This window comes from Vulpes vulpes, chromosome 2 (genome assembly GCF_048418805.1).
Source record: "Vulpes vulpes isolate BD-2025 chromosome 2, VulVul3, whole genome shotgun sequence".
In the NCBI taxonomy this organism is placed as follows: domain Eukaryota; kingdom Metazoa; phylum Chordata; class Mammalia; order Carnivora; family Canidae; genus Vulpes; species Vulpes vulpes.
Window position 1 is genome coordinate 86132224 of NC_132781.1, and position 27932 is coordinate 86160155.

Consider the following 27932-nt stretch of genomic DNA (forward strand, 5'->3'; position numbering starts at 1 on the left):
TTGTCCTTCTTCTGCATCCAGTTACCTCCGGGTCGTTGGTGTTCTTTAATCCCACGTGACACTTCGCAATGTGCTTGGTGACTCACTACCGGCCATTAAGTGGCATTAACTGTCTGCCTTCAGAGGTGAGTAATCACGACTCAGACCCGTGGGTGGCTCGGTCCCCCAGGCGAGGTGTGGGCGCCCGCGGGGGTGGAGGTGCAGGCAGGGGCAGGTGCGCAGGGCTGCAGAGCCTGACATCCCCCCAGACCCAGTGACACGGGCCGTGTGAGCAGCACCAAACCCTCCACCAGGGAGCTGCTGGCAGGATGCGTGTGCGTGGGGGGGGGGGGGGGGGCGGGGAGCAGAGGCTTGGGAGTCGGGAGTGCTCCTGCTGGTGCGTGAGCCTGGGAGCCTCCTGCTCCCCTGAAATGGGAAGGAGCCCCCTGGTCCGTCATGGCACCGAGAGGATCCACTGAGCACACTGAGCCGGGAGGGCAGGAGCCTCCTGTCCCAGATGTGGCCAAGGGTGGGCGGGACCGCGTCCAGCGGGGGTGGGGGGTGGGAAGGGAGCCTGTTAGGGCGCCTGGGCCTTGCCGACCCCTGGTGTGGCTCCCCTCTCGCTGCGTCCCCAGTGTCCTCGCAGGCCCCAGACCTCTGCTTTGCTGGCCCGGCAGGCCCGGAGCATGAGCCTGCGTGGGCGCCCCGTGGGCTGTAGTACCTGCACAGATCACGGGGTGACTCAGGACATGTGAGGGGGCCGCCCGTCCAGGCAAAGGGGGCCGGTGCCCGCTGCCCCGTCACAGAAACCACAAACCACTCGGTGGGGGGGGGCCCGCCCTCTGATACGTGGACCCCAAGCCCGCTTGCCGACAGGTGGACCTGCCAGGCCCCACACCAGCTCCTCGGCGGGTGATAGAGGCCCCGTGGTCTGACGCGTGATCGCCTATGGAAGGTTCCTGCTGTGACGAATGCGAACCACCCCAGAAGCTCACCCAGCAGGACTGCATTTGTCACAGTGCAGAGGCCCAAGGTCCGGCCAACCCCCAGGAGCACCCGTCTGTCCCCTTTAGTTCCCGGTGGCGGCAGGCTTTGGCTTTGGGCCGCATCCCTCCCATGGTCGGGGCATCCCTGCGCGCCTCGGCCCCTCTCCACGCTGCCCGCTCTGGGGGTACCCCCCCCCCGCCTCCGTGTGATGGCATCTGGCTGCCGCCCGGGGCACGGACAAGTGCCCCATCACGGGCAAGCACAGTGCACGCAGCCCCAGCCCACCTGCAACCGCCTTTTCCCAAATACACCACGGCCCGCTGGGGCTCCGGGGGGCAGGGCCCGTATGTTGGGGTCCGGGGCCCTGACGGCCCGCAGAGGCCCCGACCTGGCTCCCCTGCAGTACAGGACTCAGCGGCCTCTTCCCTTGCTTTTCCCCGTGGGCCTGGCAGGCAGCCCAGTGCTTGGAGCTGACTCGAGGGTGGCAAACGTCTGTGGGCAAGGTTGGGACGGCTGGAGCGGCAGCAGCAGGGAAGGAAGCGGGACCCACGCGCGAGTGCGGACTCTGGAAGTGGGCGGAAAAAATCCGAGGGCGGCTGGCGGGACAGCAGGACCCAGAGCGGCAGGCGTGTTCAGTGCCATGTTGAGGAGCCTGGACACTGTCCCGATGCCGAGGAGCTCCTCGTGCGGTCCTAGGATCACCTAGCACTCGGTGACTCGCTGGTCCTTCCTGTCCTCAACAGCACAGCCCAGGGCTTGGCTCTGCGGGGGAGGGGACAGGCCTCCTGCCCTGCTCTCCCAGGCCCACCTACATCATAAACACAGGGGGACGCAGATAAGCAGCTGGCACAGGTGAGCGCAGGGGCTGCAAGTGCGGTTTGCAGGGCGATGGCGGGCTGGAGGCGCAGGGGGGAGTCGAGGCTGTGGCGGAGACCCAAAGGCCATCCTCTGCCCGCAGAATGCTCTCCTCATCTTTCTTTCCTAAGGACTTCAACTGATTAGGTGTGGCCCACCCACACTGCAAGCAGTGATCGGTTTTACTCAAAAGTTTACTGATTCGGACATTACTTTCACCTAAAAGGTATCTTCGGGGCAACGTCTAGGCTGCCATATGACAGAGCTGGGTACCACGGCCCGGCCACTGCGACACAAAAACGCAGCGCCTCGCACAGCACGCAGCACGTCACGGCTGCTGTGCTCCTGGTACGTTCAGATCCACGATGTTGGGCCTCCGTGGACTGCCCCTTGCACCGTTGCCTAATATCCCTGTTCGTCCCCGTGAACGCTTTCGGTCTTGAATTCCTCCCTGGAGGCCACTGATTGGCCATTCTTGTCATTTTTGAATTTCAATTTTCAGATGTCGTGCCCTTTGACCTCTACTTCTCATCAGTTGGGGAGCATTTACTGTAAACAGCACTTTATTGGATTTTTAGTTTTACCCCAACCTTACAGGCTTTTGATGGGAAGTTCAGCCCGTTCCCTTTAAAAAAAAAACAACAACAACAAAAAAAACGAAAGCCGACATGCATAGTTTTATTTCGCTTCCCTTTGTATTTACTTGGACTGAATTTTGTTACCGCTGTCATTTCCTCCTTCCTTAATTTCGCTTTCCTGCTCGCTCTCTACACTGCCGGCCACCCCCCTCCCTGAATGCAGAAGTTCCATTCTGCTTTTTTTCCAGGACTTGCCTCTCCCAGTTCCTCATATTTATAATCACTCCGCTTCTCCCCGTGATCGCAGGAACAGGCGCGGTGGCCACAGCCCCGGAGCCTCCCCTGTCCCACCGGGTCCCCTGCCCCGACGCCCACCCTCGCCCAGCAGCAGATGCAAGGGAAGGGCTCCACTGCCCCTGCTCCTCCGACCCCAGGGGCGGCCGAGATCGCTTCTGTGTTTCCTCCGAGACGCGTGTGGGTTTCCCTGAGAGTACGTGGCACAGATTTCAAGAATCCTTACTTAGCGATTATGGTACAAAACCCCAAGCATATTTAGATAAACCTGAGTATTCTGCAAGGCTCACAGCTCACCACCATTTCCTGTTCTCGGCTCTGCTCTCTCTTTCACCATCTTCACTGTAGTTGACTTGGTGACGGGACCTCCCGCGGGGACCCTCTGTGCGTCTTGGTCTTGCCGTGTGGATATTTTCCATCTTGTTCCCCAGCAGAGGAATTCATCATAGCGTGTGTTGGGGGGGGGGGGGGGAGGCTTGTTGATCACATAAACGGAGTCCCTGGAAGTTGTTCTCAAGTCCCCCAGGAGCTAGCACCACGCTGACTCTCGATGTCACTGGTTCTTTCTGGAACTCTGCAGGACTCCCTCCCTTTCTGGGACGGTAGAGCTTCAGCCCCAGACGTGCGACTCCAGCCTTTCTCACACTCCCAGCCGTGCGGCTACACCTCCTGGGACTGCCTGCAGCCCCTCACTTTCCCCTGGAGGATCTCCACATGCTTTTCCTCCATCTCGGAAGGTATTTGCTCCACATCATCAACCCATTTGCTCATTTTCCTTGCCTCGAGGGCTGTTCTTCTGAACCTGCCTGTGACGTTCAAGGCCTTTCTCTCCAAGCACCAGGTTAAGTGCCTCCAGGCTTGGCCTGGGCTGCTCGGCCCTTACCCTTCCTCTGCTTATGAGACCCCTCAGAGGGGAGGGTCTTGGCTTCTCTGGGCTGTGTGAGGCCCATAGGGACCGGGCATGGTGGTCCCCCCAACCCCCGGGGTGGAGGAGGAGCCATTTATGTTCCTGTAAACACCAAGAAAGAGTCGGCGAGGCACTCCCAAGTCCCCAGAGGAAGGCCGTCTGCCCCAGCCTCCCGGGTGTGAGGAGGCCTGCCGGCCCCCAAGCCTGGGCTGCCTGAGCTTTCTGGGTGGGCCCCCATCCTGCAGGCTGAAGGGGATGACAGGCGAGAAAGACGGTAGACGGGTAATAAAAGAGCTCATCCCGTGGGTTTTCAAGGAGCCTAAGGAGCCCAATAGACGAGTGAGAGAGCAGATGCTTTTCAAAATTAAAAAAACCTGAGAAGTCTAGCCTCACTAGTTTCCATGGGAATGCATACGGCAAAAGCAAGGAGACCATTTGTCACTTACTGTAGTGGGAAAAGGGTAAACCAGGTAGCTCCCCGTGCCAGTGTGCACCCCTCAGCGGTGTGCCGGAGACAGTAGTGAGAGATGGGTTTTGGTAAAAATGTACCTAGAGACCTGATAAAGCCTATCAGGATCAGAGCTTCTGTTTCCTGGACTTTGCCCTACTGAAGCAGGCATGTGTGCACACGTGTGGTGTCACCGCAGGGACCTTTGGAAACCCCTTCTTCAATATGCATCGATCCCAAAACGTAGTTCTTGAGTGATTTCTTTCTTCTTTCTACCTTTTGCAATTCTCCAAATTTTCTGTCATCAGTACATTATAAGAGGGGGAAGATTTCTATGTGGCACTGGGCAAATAACCTTCTATGCCTGAACCTCAATTTTCTGATCGATGAAAATGAGCCCCATGCCACTTGTCTCAATGCCACACTCATTAAGGATGCAGTGAAAACCCTCAATGCGTGAAAGGCCCCCAAACTGAGAACCTGGGGTGGAGTAGGTGCTGCTCGGTGCCCATTTCCTTCCTTCCCCTGTGGGCCTCAGAGCCTTGGATGAGAAGGGGGGGCAGCTGGAGCATCAGATGAGGTGACTGTTAGGAACCACGCAGCTCTGACGAAAGCCCTCGGGGCTGTGTGTTCTGTGTATACAATACACCCTCAAAACCATCTGGGATGTTTTGGCTCCCCACCTGTTGGTGACATATCTCTGGCAGTCACTCTGAAACGGGTTCTGTAATGATGACCCAGGACAGGCATCAAGCTTGGCTACAACGACCAGACGCAGAGCAGATGCAGCCCTCCCCCCAGGGTGGGGGTGGGCACCAGCCAGGAGAGCCTGACTCGGGGATAGACCCTCACCCCGACCTGCAAACTACACCTTCTCAGACCTAGGGCACCATTGAAAGAGGAGGGTTTCCAAACTGCCTGAGCCTTGCACCATCCCCGGGGCTGATGTGTTAAACGAATCTCGTAATTACCTTGTAAAAAGCGTGCATCTAACTCCGTGCATTTAAAGCTGCATTTGGAAAAAAAAAGAAAAGAAAAGAAAAAAGCTGCACTTGGTGACTTGCACACATTTAAACGGGCCATTTTCTCTATCCCTGCTGCTAAATGAGGGGAGCCCCCTGGGTCTCTGGCAGGGCTGGAGCTAAGCGGTGAGGTGCCCAGCAGGCCCTGTTAATGTGGCCATAGAAATGATCATGAGGGGCATCCCTGGGGGGCTCAGCTATTTGCTGCCGGCTTCGGCCCAGGGCGTGACCCCAGGGTCCCGGGATGAGTCCCACATGGGGCTTCCGGCATGGAGCCTGCTTCTCCCTCTGTGTCTCTGCCTCTGTCTCTCTCTCTGTGTCTCTTATGAATAAATAAATAAAATCTAAAAAAAAAAAGAAAAGAAATGATCATGGACCTGAAGTTGGGGACGTTGGGGCCAGAGAGGTGGGTGAAAGGTGGCCTGAGTCTTGTGCAAGGGCCCAGCCACCTGTTAACAGATAGAGAGGCCAAGGGGCCTAGATCAGAGCCTGCCGCCCTGGGAGGGGGCGGGGCCTCGCTGGCGGGGGCGGGGCCGGGGCGGGCCCTCGCTGGGTGGGGCGTGGCTGCAGCCAGGCGGGGCGGAGCCGGGGCCGACTCGGTTCGGAAACTTTCGCTGTGGGCGGGTCGGACCCGCCAGGGGGCGGCCGGCGGCGGCCAGGCGAGGCGCCCTGTGATTGGCGGAGGCGTGCGGTGATTGGCAGGCGCGCCGGCCGCTCCGCGGGCCGAGCCGGCGCCGCGTCTTCCGAGCCGCGTCGGGAGTGGAGGTCGGCCCGAGGCCCCGCCCCGCGCTGGCCCCGCCCCCGCGCTGGCCCCGCCCCGCGCTGGCCCCGCCCCGCGCTGGCCCCGCCCCGCGCTGGCCCCGCCCCACCCCGCCCCGTGGGGGCCGCGCTCGCAGGCGCTCCCCGCCGCTCGCGTCGCCGGCTCCGCAGGCCCGTCCGCTCCGCCCCGGGGCGTCCGGCTCTCGCGAGCGGCGCCGCGGCAGGCCCGGAGCCCGAGGGCGTCGCGCGGCCCACTCGCGGCCGGTGAGTACCCCGCGGCGGGCGGCGGGCGCTGGGAGGGCAGCCGGGAGGCGCCGCCCGCCGCCGGCCTCAGTTTCTCCACCTGCGCAGCGGCCCCAGCGGGTCCCCGGGAGGCGGGGGCGGGGCCTGCCGCGGGGGGCGCCCTCGGGCCTCGCGGGGCCCCGCGGCTCCGAGCACCGGGAGGCGGCGGGGCGGGGGGACCCAGGGCGCCCGGGGGGGTGGGGGGCGAGGGAGGGGGAGGGGAGGAGGAGGGGAGGGGAGGAGGAGGGGAGGGGGAGGGGAGGGGGTCCCGCCCGCACAGCCCGCCGGGGGTCAGGGATGTCGCCCAGCCCTGGGGACGCGGGAGCGAATCGCCCAGCCTCGGTGCGGGCCGGTGCAGTGTCAGGGAGCAGGAATCAGAGCCCCGGGGGCTGGGGTCAGCGGGGGCGGGGAGGCGGCCCGGCCCGGAGGAGGAGCCGGACGAGGAGGCCGGCCCCGCCCGTCACCTTGCACGGCGACCCCTGGCCCCGGCCTGCTCCCGAGGGCTCTCCCTGCTGCCGGTCGGTCACTTGCGGGTCCGGGCACCCTCTCTGCTGCCCGCCGGGGAGCCTCGCCCGCAGAAGCCCCGGGGCAGGCTCCCCGCTGTCCGGGCCCGGCCCCGCGTCAGGGCAGCCCCAGGTGCCTGAGCCGGGACTTGGAGGAGGGCTCCTCATATCCCTGCTCCGTAGGGCGCCGCCCCCACGCAGCCCAGCCCGACCTGGAAGGACCTGGAACGAGGGAGGGATGCTGGGAGACCCACACCCGCCTTCCCAGGACGAAGACTGCGTGGAGGGCTCCTTGCTCTCGCCTTCCAGCCCCTCCCGCGCCAGAGCTGGACAGGCCCCGGGGGCTGGCGACAAAGGGGTCCCCGGCTCACCCCTGGCCCAGAGGTACCCCAGCTCTGGGACAGACACCAAACCAGGGCCAGGACGATGATGCTAAGGATCCTAGGAGGGAGGGAGCTTTATATGGCTCCTGCCCTCTCCCACGTCCCCAGCACAGACCATGGCACTGCTGCCATGGCCCCAGCCACAAGCCAGGCCTCCTCGCCCCCCCCCCCCCCCCCCCGCCACGTTCAGTTGCCGACACTCTTCTCTCTCCTGGGCCCAGAACCACAGGCAGATGCCTGCCCTGGACCAGGCCTCCTTAGCTTCCCCCGGAGGGTCACCAGCCCCTTCCCTGGTGTCCCCGCCCTGTCCCCACACACCCCAGTGGTTCTGTAACTGTCACTTCCCTCTGGGCACCGTCCTCCTGCACTCCTGGCCCCACGCTGCACTCTGGCTCCGAGGCCCAGTGCCCATTCAGGCCCGAGGCTCCTGCCCTAGCTGCCCACACTCCCGGGGGTCACTTCCCAGCCTCCCGCCCCTTCCTGGCCACGTCGCAGGTCACTCTCCCTCCGCTGCCTTTTCTTCTGGGCAGTTCCCTGTTGGGGTGCCCACACTCCTCCGTTCCTCCTTCCTGCCATCCTCGCCTGCCTCACGCCTGCTTGTCCTGAAGGCTGAGTCAGGGCCTCCTTCCACCGTCCCTACCTTGCTTCCCAAAGCTGAGTGAGAACCCCCCTTGGGGTGCCTGCACCCAAATGCTGCTCCGTCTTTGTAGCCGCCTGTTTAGGTGTCCTCCCCCCGGGGGTGAGCTGCTCAGAGGCCAGCCCTACAGAAGCGCTCTGGGGCAGGGAGGCCCTGCACAGTGCGTAGCAAGGGGTCGTCCCGCAGTCCAGGTGTGCTGACCCGCCGGGGCCGGGCGCAGAGCAGGGGCTGGGCATGCAGTGCGGGCTCGGCCCCTGGGCATCGTGCATGGCTGTCCTTGACCAAGGGTTGGGCATTCCCTCCTGCCTCCCACTTTCTGTGAACTTGGCACATTGAGTGGAGTTGGAATGTTCCTTGCTTGGGCCCTTAATACTCTGGGGCAAAAATAGGTATCTGGGAGCCTCCAAGGGCTCTGTGCCCTTGTCTTGAGGAGCAGCCCTGTGCCCGGGGCTGGGCTGGGCCACGCTGGAGCAGACCTCCCAGACCTTGGGAACCCCCAGCCCTTTCCCTCAGGGCTCCGGCACAGATGCGTTTTAAAATCTAGTTTGTTTTAATTTCCCTTTTTTTTTTTTTTTTAAGATTTTATTTATTTATTCATGAGAGACACAGAGAGAGGCAGAGACACAGGCAGAGGGAGAAGCAGGCTCCCTGCGGGGAGCCCAACGCGGGACTCAATCCCAGGCCTGAGCCAGAGGCAGATGCTCACCCGCTGAGCTCCCGGGGCCCCCGACTTTGTTTTAATTTCCAAAGCCGTATACAGCTGTTAGAGAAAATTAGGGAAATACGTTTAGGAAAAGAATAGACCAAAGCCGCGAATCATCCATGCGCCCAGAGAGAGCCAGTCCTAACAGGCCAGGGGGCACCTTCTTTCCTCTTTTCTGCAGGGAGCTTTTTCCTTTCATTCTCAAGACACTGGAGGATAATCCTCAGGCTGCTTTAAATCCCGTTTAACAGTGTTGTACCAATAGCCAGCTGTGCCTGGAACGTTTATTTGTATACAGGTTGCGGTGACGGTCTGTGGAGGTCGCTGCGGGCGGAGGGGCTGTAAGGGGCAGGGGTGCCCCTCTGGATGGTGCCGGTTTGCCCCGAACGCCTGAGAGTATCCCTGCCTACTCCCCTGGGCCGGGCTTCTGGTGCGAGGCTCTGGCCAGAAGGCGCTCAGCGACCTTACAGCTTCCCGTGGGGGGTGCCTCAGAGGTGGGCTGCCCCCTCCCCCACCAGGGCAGCGGAGCGGGGCCTTGCTGCACACGGGTTAGAGCCTTTGGGGCAGAAGGCCATGCGTGGTCACTGTGCTGCGTGTGTCCGGAGACGTGCGGGCGGCAGCTCCTCAGCCGAGCTCCGAGCTCCGTGGTGCCGGTAGTTTGTGTTTTGTTGGGATAAAAATATGCCTTGGTGCTCACGGGGAAAGAATGCCAGCACTTTGCTTCTCTGGATCTTGCACAGTGACAGGCTCTGAGCGACGCCGCTCTGGCCTCAGGTGGCAGGGGGTGGGCTGCACCCCTCCGCCCGGGCTGCGGGGATCTACGGGAAGATGCACTTGTCTTGCAGCCGTGGTCTGGGGCCTGGGGGTGCTGCTCCGTCACATGCAGGGCCCCATGTCACCCAGCCGAGGCTCTTCCTGAGGCCGGGCCGTCCCCGGTGCGGGCAGGGCAGCGGGTGTTCTAGGTGAAGGCGGGCGCCCCTTGTCCCGCCACCCAGGATCACCGGGGAGAGAGCTTGTTACGGCAGGAAAAGCCAGACACGGCGAGTGGGCGGGGGGCGGGGGGGGGGGGGGAACAGCGTGTGACCGTGCCCGTGACCCCGCCATGCAGCGACTCGTCTTCTTGACCTACACGTGAGAGGCTCTTCTGACCAACTCAGAGAACCTTCATGCCTTCCTACTCACCAAGAGTTTACTCGAACTGGTCGCTTGACTGCAAGCGACCTGGGACCCCAGCCCACAGGCAGCCCGTGCGTGCCCTGTGCTCCAGAGGACAGGTTTCTACGCACGTGCCCTGGTTCAGCCCCGGGAGATCCAGCCTGGGTCGGGGGCGCTGGGTGCTTTAATGTTTTAGGGTCTGCGGACCACGTCCTCGCCCTCACACCCTCAGTCCCCGGCCCAACACAGGGGCGTTACCCCTCGTGCAGACCGGGAGGCCGAGGCGCACAGAGGCTGAGTGGCCCTGCGCCCGGGCACAGTGGGACTCGTGTCCCGTTGGCCCGCGCCGTCCCTCCCGCCCGCGGCAGGGGACCTTCCAGGAGGGAGGCCCAGGGCCCTCGGCTCAGCCGGCGTGGGAAGAGGGGCTGGCGTGCGGGGTGGATGGAGCGGGCGGGAGGCGGCTGGGGCTGGAACACAACAGCCCCCACCCGGATACAGGCTCTGCGTGGGATTCCGGCTCCACAAGCCCGAGGCCGCCAGCACAGCTCCACCTTCTCCACCCGTTTCCTCATCCGTGAAACAGGCCGAGGTTGGATTGAAGCTTAAGCCGCCCGCCCATCAGGCACACTGGCCGGCAGTGGTGCCGGTACCCCGGGCCGCGTGGGACGCCCCGGGAGCCCCCAGACACATGCCCATCCCTGCTGCTATTCATGACGTGGGGGCCTGGCACAAGTGGGCGTCCCCAAGGCCAAGGGGGTGGTGCTTGGCCTGGGGGCGGGGGCTGAGACTGGCCCCGTGGGGCCTATAGAGCAGACGCGCTTGCCGCCTTGCGTAGGGGGTGACCTGCGTGGCCCCACCTGCACTGGCTCCAGGAGCCCTCCGCTCCGCGCGTGCGGCCGAAGCATGGGGTTCACGGGAGTCACCTCTGTGTTTGGTCCCTAAGGCCTGCGGCCGCGGAGCAGCTGGGAGCAGCCAGCTGATGGCAGGGGGCTCCTGGGGCTGCCCGTGTCCCCACCGTGCCCTGGGATGTCGCAGGACACGGACGCTGTCCCTCGGGGGCGGGAATGCCCAGACTGAAGTTTGTGGGGTTGTTTGGTGGACGCAGATCCCGTGTTGGGTACCCACGGTGGCTGGGGGACAGGGCGGGCAGGGCCACGTGGTGCCTGGGCCCCTGCCCCTTCCTGCGTGGCAGTGGTGATGGAGCCGGGCCCAGGTGCCGCCCACCGCGTCCAGTGTTGTCTGGTCCTCGCGGCCCCGCACTGGGACGCTTGTCCCGCCTACGTGGCCTGCCGGGGATGCAGGGCAGCCTCTCCCTGCTCCGCGCTTGCGCTCCCGGACTGGGCGACGAGGGCGGCCGTGGCCTTGATCCGGGGCGGCTCACGGTGTCTTCTCGAGTCTGACGGGCCACCCCGGGCCCAGGCACACGTGTCGCCCAAAGGCTCAGGGGCGCTTGGCCCCGGGTCCGCCCGCCCATGTGGCTCCTCCCTGAGCTTCCAGCCGGCTCTGTGGCCCTGGTACTTCCTGCCATTCTGCCGCGGGCCGTGGGGTCCCCTGACTGAGTCTCGCCCGGGTCCCCGAGGGCTGAAGAACCCTCATTCCCTGTTCCTGGGCCTCCACCCGCACCAGGCTGTGCACCACTCACCTGCCCAAGCCGTGGGCGGGACCTCCTCCCCACCTCCCCCACCCCTCCTCCCCACCTCCCCCCACCCTAACCCCTCCCCACCTCCCCCTCCTCCCTACCCTCACCCCTCCTCCCCACCTCCCCACCCCTCCTCCACATCTCCCTGTACCCCTCCCCCCTCCAAGCCCCCCAGCCCTCCCCTCCTCCCCCCCACCCCTCCCCTCCTCACCTTCCCTTCCTCCCTTCCACTTAACCTTCTCACATTTATGAACTTTTTCTCTGTGGTTGGTTCCCTCTGGGGGCTCCAAGGTCATCCTTCCCGGCCTCCCCCCGGGCTTCTGGTGAAGGCTCTTGACCCTCCGTGGCCCGTGGTTGCAGCTGCGTTTCCTGTCCCCAGCGCCATCTTCACGTGGTGCTCTCTCTGTGTCCCTGTTTCCTACCTCCTCTTGTCAGGACACTGGTCATGGGATCAGGCCCACCCACAACCAGGGTGATCTCATCCTTAATCACACCTGCAAATAGGGTCACTTTCATGGACGGGGGTGGACATACGACGTGCAGGCATGCGAACCGTGCACCGAGCCATGCACCTCTGCCCCGAGCCAGGCACCGTGCTCAGCTCCGTGTGGAGCATCCCACTGGAACCTCACAAGGTTGCACCGTTCCTGCCACTCAGACAAGGACACTGGGGTCGCATGGCGCGTGCCCGGTGAGGCTGGACTCCAGGCCTCAGGATGGAGGGCCCGAGCTCATGACTGCTGTGGGGCCTGTAGAGCCAGAGGCCTCGAGGGAATTTCTTCCCTCGGTTTCCTCATCTGTTAAAGTGGGAAGGTCTAGGTGACTATCGTGAGGTTGAGGGAGATCCCTCATAGACCAGGAGGCAGCCCCCACCCATCCCTTTCCTGTCCCCTCTCCGGCTGGGCCTGGTGCCCTATGTCTGACCCTCGGCTTTTCTCTCGGGCAGGATGGACGCCAGCAGCCCCCCTGCGAGCCCCTCTGGCCCACAGCCTCCGCCACCGCAGCCCCAAGCTCGCTCGCGGCTCAATGCCACTGCCTCGGTGGAACAGGACAAGAGGGGGGCGCCCCGTGCTCCGGGACCAGATGCGGCCAACGCGGCTGCCCCCGCTGCAGCCCAGGCCCCGAATGCTCGGAGCCAGGAAAGGGCGGACAGAGCAGGTAAGGGGCTGGGGCTGCAAGCTGACCGTCCTCAGCGCCACCAGCGCTGCGTGAAGCCAGGCGAGCGGCGAGTCCGGCAGGTGGCCTCCTGCGGGGCAGGTCCCTCGGGCCCTCCCGGCGATGAACGGCCTGGGGCCTAGCAGGTGTCATGGTCCCATCTTATCTATGACCTGACGGCTCAGCGCCGACCTGCGCGCGCCCTGGGCCAGCGGGCGGTCCCCACCAGGACCACGGCGGGGGCAGGAGGGCAGCCCCTCCATGCGGGTCCCACCCAGCACGGGGAAGCCCATGTCCCCCTGCCCATTGTGGCCGCCTCTCAGGGCCGTTGGGCCAGGCAGTCCCCTTGGTCCGGGAGCGGCAGAGACACTTCCCTCTGGGACCAGCTGCCACCTGGAGTTGCCTGGGCCCAGGTCCCCAGTGCCCTGTGGATCACTGTCTCCATCCTCAGGCCGGGTTGCTTGGGGCAACCCCAACCCAGGTCTCTGCTCCCTTAGGGACCTTCCAGGGGCAGGGGTGAGGTGGTGTGAGGACCGGAGTGGGACAGAGGGTTCACGGGACCCCTCGGTGAATCTGGGCAAGGTGCTAGGGCTGGGTCATGGGGCCCCTCGGTGAATCTGGGCAGGGTGCTAGGGCTGGGTCATGGGGCCCCTCGGTGAGTCTGGGCAGGGTGCTAGGGCTGGGTCATGGGGCCCCTCGGTGAGTCTGGGCAGGGTGCTAGGGCTGGGTCATGGGGCCCCTCGGTGAATCTGGGCAGGGTGCTAGGGCTGGGTCATGGGGCCCCTCGACGAATCTGGGCAGGGTGCTAGGGCTGGGTCATGGGGCCCCTCGACGAATCTGGGCAGGGTGCTAGGGCTGGGTCATGGGGCCCCTCGGTGAATCTGGGCAGGGTGCTAGGGCTTGGTCATGGGGCCCCTCGACGAATCTGGGCAGGGTGCTAGGGCTGGGTCATGGGGCCCCTCGGTGAGTCTGGGCAGGGTGCTAGGGCTGGGTTATGGGGCCCCTCGGTGAATCTGGGCAGGGTGCTAGGGCTGGGTCATGGGGCCCCTCGGTGAATCTGGGCAGGGTGCTAGGGCTGGGTCATGGGGCCCCTCGACGAATCTGGGCAGGGTGCTAGGGCTTGGTCATGGGGCCCCTCGGTGAATCTGGGCAGGGTGCTAGGGCTGGGTCATGGGGCCCCTTGGTGAATCTGGGCAGGGTGCTAGGGCTGGGTCATGGGGCCCCTCCCTGAATCTGGGCAGGGCACCAGAGCTTGGTCAGGCCTCCATCCACCTCCTGCTCCCCAGCGCAGCCCTCAGTGGCCACGGGCGGCACAGGTGAGTCAGGTGTGCCCCGACCCCAGCCGGGCACAGTCGGGGTTGCCACAGAGGGAAGCCTAGGGCTGGGAGGGCTTGTGCTCTGGGCCCCGGGGCTGGGTGGCGGGACCCCGCTGTGTGGGAACAGGGGAGGCCCGAGTGAGTGAGTGGGGGGGGCTGGCAGGAAGGGGCGCCCCCCGGTCCAGGGTGGGGTATGGCGGGGCCCATGAGCCCTGGGCCCCCAGTCCAGGTGGGGGGCTCAGGGGGATAATGGGGCTGCGTCAGGCCTGTGATGGAGACAGCCGCTGGGAGGAGCCATTGCCCGGCCGCCGCTGACACTGCTCCTGCTCTAGGGGCCGCAGGAGGCAGCGCTTGGGCCTCACTGGGCACTCCAGACCTGAGGCTCGTGGGGAGACGGGCTGGTACCACACGCCTTGGGGTGCCTCACCCCACGATTTCCCTGCGTCTTCTTGTCGCCCCGCCCGCCAGGTGCCCGCAGGCTCCAGTTCCCACGTGGGGCTCTTGCCGGCCCACCCAGAGCTCTGGTCCTGCTGCCACTCCTGGGGTGCTAGGGCCCGGCACCCTCACATGCAGACTCTCGGTGGGAGCAGAAATGTCCCGAGCTCTGCTCTCCTTGCCGTGCATGCTGCCAGCCGACCGGGCGTCGGGCCCTTCTGTGCAGGGGCCCGCGCCTTATGCAGGCAGGGAAGTGGGCTGTGGTCTGCGGTGTGGGCACCTCAGGGTGTAGAGCCCACGCTGCGTGCGGCGCTGCCCGCCGTCTGACTCCAGGGCCAGCTCTCCGTGAGCCTCTCCCAGCCGGGCCCCCCCGGAGCTCGTGTCTGTCCCCATGCACCGCGACTCACAGGTCGTCGGGCCCTGGGATGGGCCGGGAAGGGCCGGCGACAGCCGCGGTGGGACCCTTGGGCCGCGCGTGCCCTTGGGGAGTCAGGAGGCTGCAGACGCCCGCGTGTGCATCTGTGAAGGGCGAGAGCACCGCAGCCGTGAGGAGTCGTGCGGGGGTCGTGCCGGTGCCAGGACCGTGCGCATCGGGTGACATTCCTCAGGCCCCCACGCGTGCAGGCGGGTGCTGAGTCGGGCCCCCACCCCGCGGGCGCCGATATGCTTCCTGAACATCCCCAGGCCGCCTGGCCCCGGTTCAGACCTCCTGGGGCCCCCCTTCCTGAACTCCTGTTCGGTGACTGGTGTTCCTGTGAGCTCGGGGCCGTGTGTGTCCAGCGCCCGTGTGTGCACACGTCTCCCGGGAGAGCCTTGTTGGCTACAGCCCAGCTGTGAGCACGTGTTCAGGAGCCGGGTGTGGCTGCTTTTGCCACGTGCTCTGTCCCCGCGGGCGCCCAGGACGCGGGGACCCCCGTATCCCCGGGCTTGGCAGGAGGCCTTGCTCCCCCAGATGGCCCGCACGGTTGACACAGTCCAGCGCCCACTGCCCCAGGCCACACCTGCGCTGCCCTTTCTCCTTCCTCTAGAGGCCGCTGCTCAAAACGACCGCCGCCAGCTCAGCAGTGCGGCCCGTGCAGCCCAAGCCCCCGACGAGCACCTGCTGTGGGCGTCTGTGTGTACCCCGTGGCCGGCCCTGTCCCTGGGCCCCGTCACACCCCCTCACGGCGGCCGGTGCAGGAAGCTCTGTGTGGCCCCACGTAGAGACGAGGACGCGGAGGCACAGACGTGCCCCAGTGGCCAACGCTGAGTGACCCGAGGCTCCAGGTTAAGGGCGGCTGAGCCGGCGGAGATGGAGCCCTGTTGCCGCGGGCCTGGAGCTCCCCTGCGCAGGTCACGCGGGGCCACGGCCTGGTTTATTCCAGAAACGCGGCCTGTCCTCGGGCACTCCTGATCCCTGCATCTCCTTGAAAGGTCACCGTGTTCTCCACTGTTTCCGAGGCCTCCGGGCCGCTGGGGGGTTCTGACCCTGGGCTCTCGGCCACACACGCCTCGCGGCTGCCGAGCACAAAAGCCAGGGCTGGAAACATACTTGGTTTCGATCTGAGTGTGCAAACGTCCTGGGACGGCAGTCAGGACTGCAGGTTTCACGTAAGAGGAAACAGCGGTGGCCTGTTGGCCCCCTGCCCCCAGGAGCGGGAGAGACGCCGGCCCAGCGGTCCTGCGGGGTGGGGTCCCACTCCGCGTCCTCTGTGTCTCTGCCAGCCCTGCACAGCCGGAGAGCACATGCCCCCGCTCCTTCCTCACCTGCATGTCTGCACGGGCAGGGAGACCCAGGTAGGCACCTCCAGGTCCCGGGGAGCGGGAGTGAGGCAGCACTGCCGCCCAGCTGGGCCCCCTGCGTTAGCCCCCCACTTCTCTAACTCAGTCAGACAAACCCGGGGGACGGCGAGAGCTGGGTGCCCAAGGCCCCGGCCGGGGAGCCGGGAGCTCGAGATGGGCGCACACGCCGGGATGGTGCTCGTCAGAGGGCTGCGGGGCCTCTCCCCAGGGACCCCGGTGCAGGCCCAGGGCAGGGATGCTGAGCTGCCAGGATGCTCCCCCCAGTGCTGCTGGGGACCAGCGCAGTGGGGGCAGAGACGGTATGGCAGGTGGGCCCTGCCCTCCGGGGGCCCCTGCATGTGCTCTGGGCGCCAGGGGCTCCAAGAGGGAGGCCCCAGGGCAGGGGTCAGGGTGCGGGTCAGGGCGGCCGTGCTTCAGGGCTCATGATACGGAGAGGGTGTTGGGGAGCCTTAGAACATTCCACACGAGGGCCCTGCGGCTGTGCTGGCCCGTGGCTGGGGCCGGTGGCCGCAGGAAGCCAGGCGGGCCTCCAGGTGTCCGGCAGGAGCCACAGGTGGGGGCCGGGGTGGGGGGCTCAGCGCTGGGCGGCCAGCGCCCTGCCGCTGTGGGGTCCTAAGGCGCAGAGCGTGGAGGCCCCAGGTCAGGCACCTGCTGGCGGCACCTGCTGGCAGCGGACAAGTCGCGGCTTGGTTCTCCACTCTGGTCACGCAGGCCAGGGGCACCCAAGGGACTTCCTACGACGCTGGTGCGAGCCCTGCTCCCCTGGTTCCTGTGCCGGGCCGTGGCCCCCTCGCTGGAGGATGTCCTGTCACAGCACAGATGGCAGCTCAGACGAGGCTCTTTTGGGTGCGGTGCTTTCCTGAGACCTTGAGAGACTTGGCGGCGCGCCCTCCTCGCTTACCTTGAACCCTGTCCTTGCGTTCCCAGCCTCAGGCATCGCTTCCTCCAGGAAGCCGCCCGCCCCCCCCCCCCCAACCTAGCAGCATTGATGACTCCGCCCCCAGCCAGCACTGAGAGATGTCACAGGCCTTCCCGCTCCTGGTACCTGGGGGACTGGCCCCCTCTGGGCATGTCCATCCGTCTGGTTGGGTGTGTGACGAGGAGCTGGGGCCAAACCCCCTTCCCCAGGGAGTCAGGGGAGTGATGACCTGCTGAGACCCCCGGCCTGAGCTCAGCTGGCCCTGGACGGGTGGGGGGGGCTGGGGGCTGCAAATAGTCACCCCGTTGTTCATGAAAACCAGAGTCCAAAACCACAAAGGGGGTGAAACCCACGAGGTGCAGGGACCTAGCTCTCTGTGGACAGGACCCCCCACTCCCCGTGTAGACCCCCTGATGCAGGGACCCGGCTCTCTGTGGACAGGACCCCCTACCCCTGTGTGGACCTCGAGGTGCAGGGACCCAGCTCTCTGTGGACAGGACCCCCCACCCCCCTGAGGGACCCCCCTGGTGCAGGGACCCACCAGGATGAGCACACACAATGTTACCTGGCTGGGTTCCACCCGGCCCTTTCCTACAGCACCACCCCCGCCCCCCAACCCTTTCCTACAGCCTCCCTCTCCCCATGGAGGCTGTCCTGGGCGGGGCCAGGGTCAGGGCGGGTGCAGGCAAGTGCAGGGGGGTGGTGAGGTGCAGGGGGGGCCGAAGCTGAGCTGGCACTGCTGTCTGAATTCAGCAGGTCGTGCCCGCGGGTCAGGTGTGCTCCCCTCTCTGAGCCACACACTGCCGCACGGTTGCACGGGGACCGAGGGCCCGGAGCCCGTCCTGCCCCCCCACCCCCGGTCTACGGGTGCTGACCGCCAACCAAGCCCCGAGGCCCCGGGCACGAGGGAAGGGCGACGCGCCTAGGCCACTCCGGGCAGGGCAGGCAGCACGCAGTCCCAGGGCACAGGGCGCCCGCTGTGTTCTGGCCGCGCCCCAGCAGGCCCCAGGGAGACGCAGGCCCCAGACGCGGGGCTGGGGGCCCTGGTGAGAGGCCCGGGGGAGCCCACAGGAAGCCGGCCCTTGGGGGGCAGCACAGACTCCCGGGGGTGAGGGGTGCGTCCCTGCTGAGCGGGAGCCCCGCAGTGAGGTGAGCGTGTGCATCCCATGGGTGCCTGGGGCGCCCTGGACCTGCCACCCGCTGAGGAGGGCCGTGGGTCCCGGACTTGGACGGGACACAGCCGTTGCGTTTCCTGCCCGAGGCTGCCATGGCCCCTAAGGCTGTGGGGCCAGGCTCCCGGAGCCCTGCAAGTCAGAGGCCGCCTTGGGAGGCAGACTGCAGCGTGCCCTGCGTGCCGGGACCCTTCGGGGAGCACAGCCGGACCTGCGGGAGAACAGCCCCAAGGAAAACGCGCAAGGGTTGGTGGCACCGTGGGAGGAGACTGGGGGGCGTGGGGGGTGACAGCCCGCAGCTGAGCGCGGCCTCCTGAGCCCTGGGGGTGCTGCGGGCGCCCCGGTTACCGTCCAGCGTGGGGCCCGTGTGAGCGTGCGTCTGAGTGCGAGCACCGACGCTGACCTCCCAGAGCCACGGGACGCCGGCGCTGTCCGGGGGGCACGCGCCAGTGTTCACCGGGGCTCAGGTGCCCCGTAGGTCCGGGCTTCCACCCCGGAGCCGGGATCTTTCTGGAGCCCCACGCGAGCAGGCCTGCGCCCGGGGTGAGCGTGGGCCCTTCCTGCCGCTCGGAGCTGCCGCCGAGGTTTGGCTGCTGTGCTCCAGGGCGCCTGTGTCGCCCGAAGGCCGCGTTCCAGCATATTCCGTCCACATCCGCCTGACATCAGTGACGGCCCGGGTCGGCCGTGGCCCGCGGCTGATGCGCTCTTGTCTTGCGTTACTCAAGGGCCTGTGAAGGCAGATGTGGAGGCGCCCTTTGGAGACGTGCTGGAGAGGGCCAAGGCGGGGGACGCCAAGGCGCAGACGGAGGTGAGCCAGCGTGCCAGGGTCCAGCCCTGGGAGCCGGGGGCCCCTCTGGGGGTTCCTCCCAGCCCGCCTGGGGCTCCCCCTCCTCCTCCAGGAAGCCCTCCATGCCCCTCCTGCCGCCGGGATGGGGGCCACACCATCCCTAGGGTCCCTCACGGGCCAGTAGGCACAGATGCCACAGGGCTCCCTGGCCTGGGCACACGCGGGGCGCCTCGGGGCAAGGCTTCAGCGGGTTCTCGCCACAGGTGGGGAAGCACTACCTGCTCCTGGCGGGCGCCGGGGACGAGGAGCTGAACAATTGCATGGCCGTCGACTGGCTCATCCTCGCCGCCAAGCAGGGCCGGCGGGAGGCTGTAAAGCTCCTGCGCCGGTGCCTGACCGACAGGAAAGGTGGGTTCGCGGGAAGTCGCTCAGGTGCCCGGCCCCGGGGGCGGGGCTTGCCCGTCAGGTGACGGCGGGGAAGTCCTGGGGAAGTCCGTTCCGCTGCCGCTGCTGGGCAAGAGGTGCGGATCCCGGATCCCGTTTCGCCGCAAGTGCAAGTGACGCAAGTTGGCGGTGCGCGCTGTGGGCTGTCCCCTGGCGCATGTTGGTGTCCTCAGCCCCCCGAGGAGGCGCCGCAGCAGAGCCCCCGGACCGCCAGCTCCTCAGGAGCGGGCGGGGGCCTGAGGCACGGGGCCCCTTCTGCTCCGGGAGCTTCAGCCTCGGGGAGACGAGAGCTTGTGTCACGAAGGGTTTTTTTAAACGACTTTTTCCCAGGCCAGGAAACTGCTTTGTGTTTTTTGTACAAAACTTGGAATATAAAGAAAACAGGACACAAATGAGCCGTGATCTTGAAACGCAGACAGAAATGCTCTGAGTTTGCAGTATTTTCTCCTGGTTTGTATCGTGTGTTTAAGAGCCACGTTATCATGCAGAATCTTCGCTCTTTGGAAGTGGGGCGGATGCCTTTGAGAGCGCGGGATGGCGGGTCTCCGTGGGCTCCTGTCCTGGGCAGGAGCAGGGGCTTCGCGCTGCCGCTGGCCCGAGCCAGTCCGTGCGGCCCCCGCGGCTGCAGCTGGCGGTTCCCCGAGGCCAGGAGGGAGCCCGTGAGGCCCGGCGGAGCGCACGTCCTGCAGGGGGCCAGCCGGGGCCCCACGTGCCCCTCACACCCCCCCTTTGTCATACCATGTGCTACCCGGCCTGGAAAGAAATGTGCGCTCGAGGGGACGACTTGGAAGATGTTTGGAAGGACGGAAAGCCCTGTCCCCATCTCCGGCCTCACTGCCCTTGGGGGGGCGGGGAGCGCCAACGGCCCTGACAGTGGTGGGGGAGAGGCAGCTCCAGCGCCCGCGGGACCCGGGCCCACCTCCCTCCGCGGCAAGCGGTCTCCTCGGGAAGGGCCGGCTGTGCGGGACCCGGATTTCCCAGCCGCCCTGGGGGGACAGAGCCTGGAAAGCACTGGGACGAGGCCTGTGATGCCTCCTGTGTCATAGGCATCACTTTTGAGAACGAGCAGGAGGTGAAGCAGCTCTCCTCCGAGACCGACCTGGAGCGGGCGGTGCGCAAGGCGGCCTTGGTCATGTACTGGAAGCTCAATCCCAAGAAGAAGAAGCAGGTGGCCGTGTCCGAGCTGCTGGAGAACGTGGGTCAGGTCAACGAGCAGGGTACGTGAGCCTTACGGGGCCGGGCCTCCTGCGGGGACCTCTGGGCTTCTCTGCTGGACACGGGGGGCTCCCCTGGGAGCCTATGTGGGGTCCTGGGCAGAGACCCCCGAGTCCCCTCTAAGGCTCAGGCAAGCCCCTCTGGGTGTCGTCCTGTCCTGGGGGTGGCCTTCCCGAGCCCTGCTTGAGCTCCGGTGCAGTCCACGGGCAGAGCCATGAAGCTGGTCCTTCTCGGGGTGTCCTGCTCCTCCGGTGGGGACAGGGCGCAGTAAGAAGTGTGGTGGGGAGCAGGTCCCCGGATGCCTGGGCTTGTGGGGCGCTGAGCCCACCGTGGCTTGATGGCCTCCCTGAGGCAGGCCTCCCCCAGACTCCGCACCAGCAGCCAGGCAGGAGGACAGGAGGCCAGGAGCGCAGGGCAGCGGGCGCCCGGCCGGGAGTGGCCGCTCCGTTTCCCGGGGTCTGACCCGACTGCCTCTGCGTCCTTGGGGGAGCATCCGCCTGCAGCCGTTGAGGAGGGATTTGTGCCCAGGGCCCCGCGCAGCCCTCTCTGGCCCCCCAGGGCTGCCCCCTGCCAACAGCACAGCAACAGGGGTGGCTGCTGGGGAAGCCTTTGCCCCTGCCCCCCGGGGTCTCCGGGCAGGACCCCGCCCAGCTAGACCCGCCGAGGACTGTCCTGCTCCCGGGCCAGGGTCGGGGACACTGCTGGGGCGAGCGCAGGGGCCCTGGAGGCCGGGGCTTGGGGGGCAGCACCCTGCAGAGGCGTGCCTGATGGGGCGAGGTTGGGGCTGCCACTGTGGGGTCCTGGAGCCTGCGGTGCCAGCTTGGGCCCCTGCTGCCCGCGCGCCAGACCGTTTCCGTGGTCCTTGGCCTCTCTCGCTCACGCGCCTCCCGCCCGAGCCAGGCCTCAAAGGCCCCGTGGTGCCCAGCATCAGGAGAACCAGGGCTTGCCAGGCCCGGGCTGTGGCAGGTGGTGGCTGCGACGCGAGGAGAGGATCCTCTGGTCCGGGCTCAGCACTCAGCTGCCCAATGCGGGCGCCAGGGCTGGGGGGACAGGGACAGGCCTGGTGGGAGCCCACTGTACTCCAGGGGACAAGCATGCCAGGGGACGCGGCCAGCAGAGGTGTCTGGGGATGAGTCATGCTGACCAGGGCACCCCTGCGTGTCGGGGCTGCAGGGTCGGAGCTAGCTGCCAGGGAGGTGGCCCCGACCGGCCCATGGAGGACTCACAGAGGCCCCGGGGTCCCCAGACCCACAGCTGCCCTGAGAGGACTTACCTGCTTAGGTCCTCCATATGTGCGTCACTTGCAGAGGGAGCGGCACAGCCGGGCCCCGTCCCCAAGTCCCTCCAGAAGCAGAGGCGGGTGCTGGAGCGCTTGGTCAGCAGCGAATGTGAGTACGGCCTCCGGGCCCGCACCCGTGACCCCTCTGGCCAGGCACCTAGGCCCGTGCCCCCGGGCACCACGTCCACTCCCGCTGCAGGGTCCAGACCTGGGGTCTGGGAGGCCTGACGGGTCCGGCCCGGTGGGGGCCGTGGGTGTTCTGGGCGGTGGGACCTGGCCCCTGCCCAGCGGAGGCACCCGGTCCCAGCAGGGCCGCAGGACAGTCCGTGCAGGACAGCGGGACAGGGCGGAATGTGGGCGCCAGGGGGGCTGAGCAGGTCAGCAAGGATAAGGAGCCAGTCGGCCCCGGAGGGTCGGGGAGGGCGTGGGGGCACCCGCAGGGGCGGGGGGGCGTCCAGGCCGGAGACGACCTCACGTGCCCCAGGAGCAGCGGCCCAGCCGTGTGGGCGCACAGCTCTCGGAGTCCGGCACCTGTCCCGGAGGGGACCAGACAGGAGGGACGTGGGGCTGCCCGGCTCCTGCCCGTGCGCTCAGGCAGGCCTGGCTTCCTCCTGGTGCTGAGCCCACGGTGATGGTGGGAGTAGGGAGCCAAGCCTCAGCCCCGAGAGCTCCTGGGGGGGCCCGGGCCGCGCAGAGGGCCCCCCCTCCTGGCTGCTCAGCAGGGTGCCCATCCCATGTCACGTGGCCTCCCCGGGGCGTTGGGCCATGGGCAGCACGGACTCGCCTCCCTGCTCTGTTCAGGGAGGCAAAGCGCTGTGGGACGCCGGACGGCGACGGAAGCCAGCGCGCCGGACCATTCTGGGCGGTCGTCAGGCCGGGGTGCCAGGAGCCCAGCTGCTCTCGGGGCGGAAGCCCTTGCCCACAAGCCCATGGGGTGGTGCCCCCAAAGGAGCCCAGCTCCGCCCTCTCGGCCACCCCTCCACTTCCCCTGGCCCCTGGAGCCAGACGGTCGGTCGGGGGCCGTGTGGCCCCTGCAGGTGTCTGCGGCGGGGTGCTCCGTGCCGCCAGCAGGCCAGCTCCCCTCTGGTGCAGGTGTCCGCCCTCCCAGCGGCCCAGGCGTGTGCTTACACCTCTCCTCCCAGAACCACAAGGAGGAGACTGCCCCCCCCCATTCCCATAGCAACCCACCCGGTCCTGCACTCCCCTCGGCCACTCCCCTCGCCCCCGGCTCCTCTCCTGTCTGGGCCCTGCCCTCGCCATCCCACCAGCATGGCTCTGTCCCAGGCTCTGCTGACCCGTCCTCGGGCCCCGTGTCTCGGCGGCCACCAGACACCAGATGCGCAGCCCGGACGGGCCCCTGGGTCCCGTCCTCCCACTGGTCACCTCGAGGCATCTTAAGCCTTACCGTCCACCTGCTCCTGCGCCCTGTGTGGGGTCTGGCGGTCAACTAGGCCAGGAGCCTGGACGGGCACATGCTGGGCTCACACTTCCCAGCTTCTGGCGTGCAGTAGGCCGTCGGGCGCGTGCTGAGCGGAGGGTCAGCAGGGCCGTGAGGCCGGGGCTGGGACGAGGCGGCAGGAGGTGCTGGTGGTGAGGGTGGCGCAGGGCCCGGGGCAGACCCTGGACTTGAGGGCCGGGGCAGGGGCGTGGGGTCAGCGTGGCAGCAGGCGGAGGGCTTGGCTGGAGGCCGTCTCGGCTGCCCCTCTCCTCCGTCCGCCAGTCCTCGCCCGCCATCTGTCTGCCAGGACAGAGCTTGCCGGGCTTCGTCCTCCGCAGGGCCCCAGCCTGCGCTCCCTGGTTGGCCGCCCGCCCGCGTGGGGTGGCCAGGCACTCGCAGGGTGGGCAGACCCTGTGCCCTCTGTCTTGTGCCCAGCCAAGAGCCACATAGCGCCGGACGACTTCGTGGAGATCACCAAGAAGTACGCCAAGGGCATCATCCCCGCCAACCTGTTCCTGCAGGACGACGACGACGACGAGCTGGCGGGCAAGGGCCCCGAGGACCTGCCCCTGCGTCTGAAGGTGAGTGGGGCCGGGGGCTGTGAGCACCCACCCACCCGGCCTCCCCCCACGCCTGGGCCCGCCCTCCTCTGGTGCCCTCAGCTTGTAAGGACCGTCCCCACATTGTCCCTCGGACGCTTACCCGCGCCTCTGCGGGAGGACGGGCCGTGCTCTCCTGGACGGGCCCCGTGAGCCTGGGCTCCGAGGCCGGGGCGCCGTCCTGCCCTGCGGCTGGCTCCTGCTCCTTTTAAAAACATCTTTCGTGCTCAGGGAACAGCCGTTGTAACTTGCTGGACCTCGTCCACAGGACGGTTCTCAGTTTCCCAGTTGGGGCCCCAAGAGTAGGGCTTGGACGGAAGCTCCCGGGACAGAGTTGGGCCCAGTGGCCCCGGCACCTCGCTGTGCAGACGCAGGCAGGACACGGCGTTGCACAAGCCTCACGGTCATTTTTTAGACATCTCACTCCTCTGTTTGACAGAGCGCGCTTGCAGAAGCAGGGGGAGTGGCGGGGAGCGGCAGGGGCAGCAGGCTCCCCGCAGAGCAGCACGGGTGGTTGACACGCTGACAGGGAGCCCCGGTTCCTGTGCAGGGCTGCACGCATGTCCGGGAGTCCGGGCGCCTGCACAGAGGGCCTGGGGGCCACAGCGGCCCAGGAGCTGCAGTCTGCACGGCTGGCGCTCAGGGACCCCCGCCGGCCGCCTGCCTGGCCATGCCTCCTCTGGTCTGGCAGGCGGCACAGGTGCGCACTGGTCACCTGTGAGGTGGAGGCTGCTCCGGGCGGGCGGGGGGGTGTGGTCGTCAGCTGGGTCGTGCGGGGTCATCGGCCAGGGGTGGCGGTGGGGTGGGTGCACATGTTCCCTAGTGTGTCAGGCCCCCGTGTGTGCCCGGCTCCCTGCCTCTGCAGAGCGCACTCCGGTTCCTCCCAGGTGTCGTCCTCTCGGGCTGACACGCGCGCGACACCCTGCGCTGGTACAGTCACGTGGTCGTGCCCACCCAGGACCCCCCCAGGTTCTCCAGGCTGTGGCAGGAGCTGTCACGTGGCCCCTGAGGAGGCTCCGGGCACCGTCCAGGCTCCCCTGCCCCCCGTGGGTGGTGCTGTGCCCTTGGGCACCCGCTGCCGCCCCTGCAGACCCCATGGAGGGCCAGCACCTGCGCCCCTGCCTCGCTTCCCCGAGCCCAGCAGGGCGACACTCCTCAGAATTGTGCACAGTGCTGGAGCCCGGCCCGGGTGTCGGAACGTCCCTGCCCCCTGCCCTGGACGGCCCCCCTCGCCACCCCCCATCCCCCTTCGTTCTGTGCTGCGCAGAGGTCTGAGGGTCGCCCCTGCCTTTCGCACCGGGTGCAGGTTGTGGCAGTGGCCGTCAGGGCTGAGCGTGGGGCAGCATGGCTGCGTGCAGGTGGCGGCCAGGCCACGGGTCCTCTGGGTTCTGGGGTGGGTGGCGGCCAGGCCACGGGTCCTCAGGGTCCCGGCCACTAGCCCGCTAGCCCACTAGCCTGCGTGACTCCCCTGCCCTCAGGGATGAACCCCGTCCCCCGCAGGTCACGCTGGCTGAGCCCTCCTCCTGGCTCCCCATCCTGGCTCCCCACACCCGCTGCCTGCCCGGGGACGGCGCAAAGCCCTCCACGGGCTCCTCTGCCTTTAGCCGACAGAGGAGCCGGGGGCCGGGGGCCAAGGCTTGGGGCACCCTTGCTGCGGGGGGCCTGCCCGACGTGCCTGCGGGTGCTGAGGTCTCCAGGGGACGCTGGCTCTCAGGAGTCTGCACACCTGGCAGGTTGGGACGGGAGGGGGGCCAAGGACGGGCAGCAGGACCTGCGGCCCTGGTGCAGCTGGGGGACGGGCCGAGTGGACCAGAGCGCAGGGACCCGCCGGGACCAGGGGACCAGGGGACCAGGGGCCCGGGGGCGGCGGGCTCCCACGGTCGGCGGAGTGTGGAGGGCGGCGGGGCTCCGGTCGGTGTGGGTCACAGCTGGTGTCCGTGTCCACGCCTGCAGATGGTCAAGTACCCGTTGCACGCTGTCATGGAGATCAAGGAGTACCTGATCGACGTGGCCTCGCGGGCGGGCATGCACTGGCTGTCCAGCATCGTGCCCACCCAGCACATCAATGCCCTCATCTTCTTCTTCATCATCAGCAACCTGACCATTGACTTCTTCGCCTTCTTCATCCCGCTGGTCGTCTTCTACCTGTCGTTCGTCTCCATGGTGATCTGCACCCTCAAGGTGTTCCAGGACAGCAGGGCGTGGGAGAGCTTCCGCACCCTCACGGGCCTGCTCCTGCGCTTCGAGCCCAACCTGGACGTGGAGCAGGCCGAGGTCAACTTCGGCTGGAACCACCTGGAGCCCTACGTGCACTTCCTGCTGTCCGTCTTCTTCGTCATCTTCTCCTTCCCCATCGCCAGCAAGGACTGCATCCCCTGCTCCGAGCTGGCCGTCGTGTCCGTCTTCTTCACTGCCACCAGCTATGTGAGCCTGAGCTCGTCCGCCGAGCCCTACACCCGGAGGGCCCTGGTGACCGAGGTGGCCGCCGGCCTGCTGTCCCTCCTGCCCACCCTGCCCTGCGGCTGGCAGCACCTGAAGCTCCTGGGCCAGACCTTCGTCACCGTGCCCCTGGGCCACTTGGTCGTCCTGAACGTCAGCGTCCCCTGCCTGCTGTACGTGTACCTCCTGTACCTCTTCTTCCGCATGGCGCAGCTGCGGGGCTTCAAGGGCACCTACTGCTACCTGGTGCCCTATCTGGTCTGCTTCATGTGGTGTGAGCTGTCCGTGGTCATCCTGCTCGAGTCCACCGGCCTGGGGCTCGCCCGAGCCACCGTGGGCTACTTCCTCTTCCTGTTCGCGCTCCCCGTCCTGGTGGCCGGCCTGGTGCTCGTGGGCGTGCTGCAGCTTGCCCGCTGGTTCCTGTCGCTGGAGCTCACCAAGGTGGCCGTCACCGCGCTGCTGTGCAGCGTCCCCCTGCTGTTCCGCTGGTGGAGCAAGGCCAGCTTCTCGCCGGTGGCCATGGTCAAGTCCCTGACGCGGAGCTCCGTCGTCAAGCTCATCCTGGTGTGGATTACGGCCATCGTGCTCTTCTGCTGGCTGTACGTGTACCGCTCGGAGGGCATGAAGGTCTACAACTCCACGCTCACCTGGCAGCAGTACGGCTTCCTGTGCGGGCCCCGGGCCTGGAAGGAGACCAACATGGCCCGCACCCAGATCCTGTGCAGCCACCTGGAGGGCCACAGGGTCACGTGGACGGGCCGCTTCAAGTACGTGCGGGTGACGGAGATCGACAACAGCGCCGAGGCGGCCATCAACATGCTCCCGCTCTTCGTGGGCGACTGGATGCGCTGCCTGTACGGCGAGGCCTACCCGTCCTGCAGCCCCGGCAACGCCTCCACGGCCGCGGAGGAGCTGTGCCGCCTGAAGCTCCTGGCCAAGCACCCCTGCCACATCCGCAAGTTCGACCGCTACAAGTTCGAGATCACGGTGGGCATGCCCTACAGCGGCGCCAACGGCTCCCGCGGCCCGGAGGAGGACGACGTCACCAAGGACATCGTGCTGCGGGCCAGCGGCGAGTTCAAGGACGTGCTGCTCGGCCTGCGCCACGGCAGCCTCATCGAGTTCAGCACCGTCCTCGAGGGCCGCCTGGGCAGCAAGTGGCCCGTCTTCGAGCTCAAGGCCATCCGCTGCCTCAACTGCATGGCGCAGCTGTCCCCCGCCCGGCGCCACGTGAAGATCGAGCACGACTGGCGCAGCACCGTGCACGGCGCCGTCAAGTTCGCCTTCGACTTCTTCTTCTTCCCGTTCCTGTCGGCCGTGTAAGCCCGTCCCTGCCTGCCTCCCCCGGGCAGCCCGGCTGAGCGCGTGCCTGTGCCCACCGGCCTGCAGACACCTCCAGTCGCCACCCGTCCCGGGCACCAGCACCACGGGAACTGCCTGCGGCGTCGGGAGCCGACGTGGCCGAGAGCTGGCGGGGAGAACACCGTCCAGGGGAGGCCCGGCCTGCCCCTTCACTGTCCTGCACCGCGGCGTCTCTTATTTATTGGGTCACTGCTAAGCCTGGACAGCTGTCTGCTGGAGCGGGGCTGGGGCAGGCGGGGGGCGGGGGGGGCGGTCAGCCCCAGGCGCTCGGGCTCGCGAGTCAGCGTGCAGACGAGGGGCCGATGCACCCAGGATGGGGACGGGGACGTGGGAGCACCCGCGCCGTCCCCTCCTGCGCCGTCCCCGCCCGGCGCTCAGAAGAGCGTGGCCCTGCTCCATGCCGGACACAGAACGTCAAGGTCCAGATGCAGCCGAAATAAAAACACTTCACGAACCCCA

At 66.9% G+C, this 27932-nt stretch overlaps 1 protein-coding gene across 7 annotated transcripts; it reads left to right on the top strand.

Moving 5' to 3' along the window:
- Positions 1–27932, top strand: WFS1 (wolframin ER transmembrane glycoprotein). 7 transcript variants are annotated; one of them, XM_072749150.1, is made up of 10 exons: positions 5939–6093; positions 12078–12289; positions 15742–15813; positions 16531–16665; positions 18636–18718; positions 18961–19105; positions 20188–20358; positions 21664–21744; positions 23509–23654; positions 25626–27932. In XM_072749150.1, exons 2-10 carry the CDS (start codon positions 12079–12081, stop codon positions 27432–27434), a joined length of 2853 nt encoding a protein of 950 aa, XP_072605251.1. In that variant the 5' UTR covers positions 5939–6093; position 12078; the 3' UTR covers positions 27435–27932. The 7 variants fall into 7 exon arrangements, with proteins under 7 accessions (XP_072605255.1, XP_072605251.1, XP_072605253.1 ...); XM_072749155.1 differs by lacking the exon at positions 5939–6093 and adding an exon at positions 15066–15627 and having other exon boundaries at positions 12156–12289; XM_072749152.1 differs by lacking the exon at positions 16531–16665.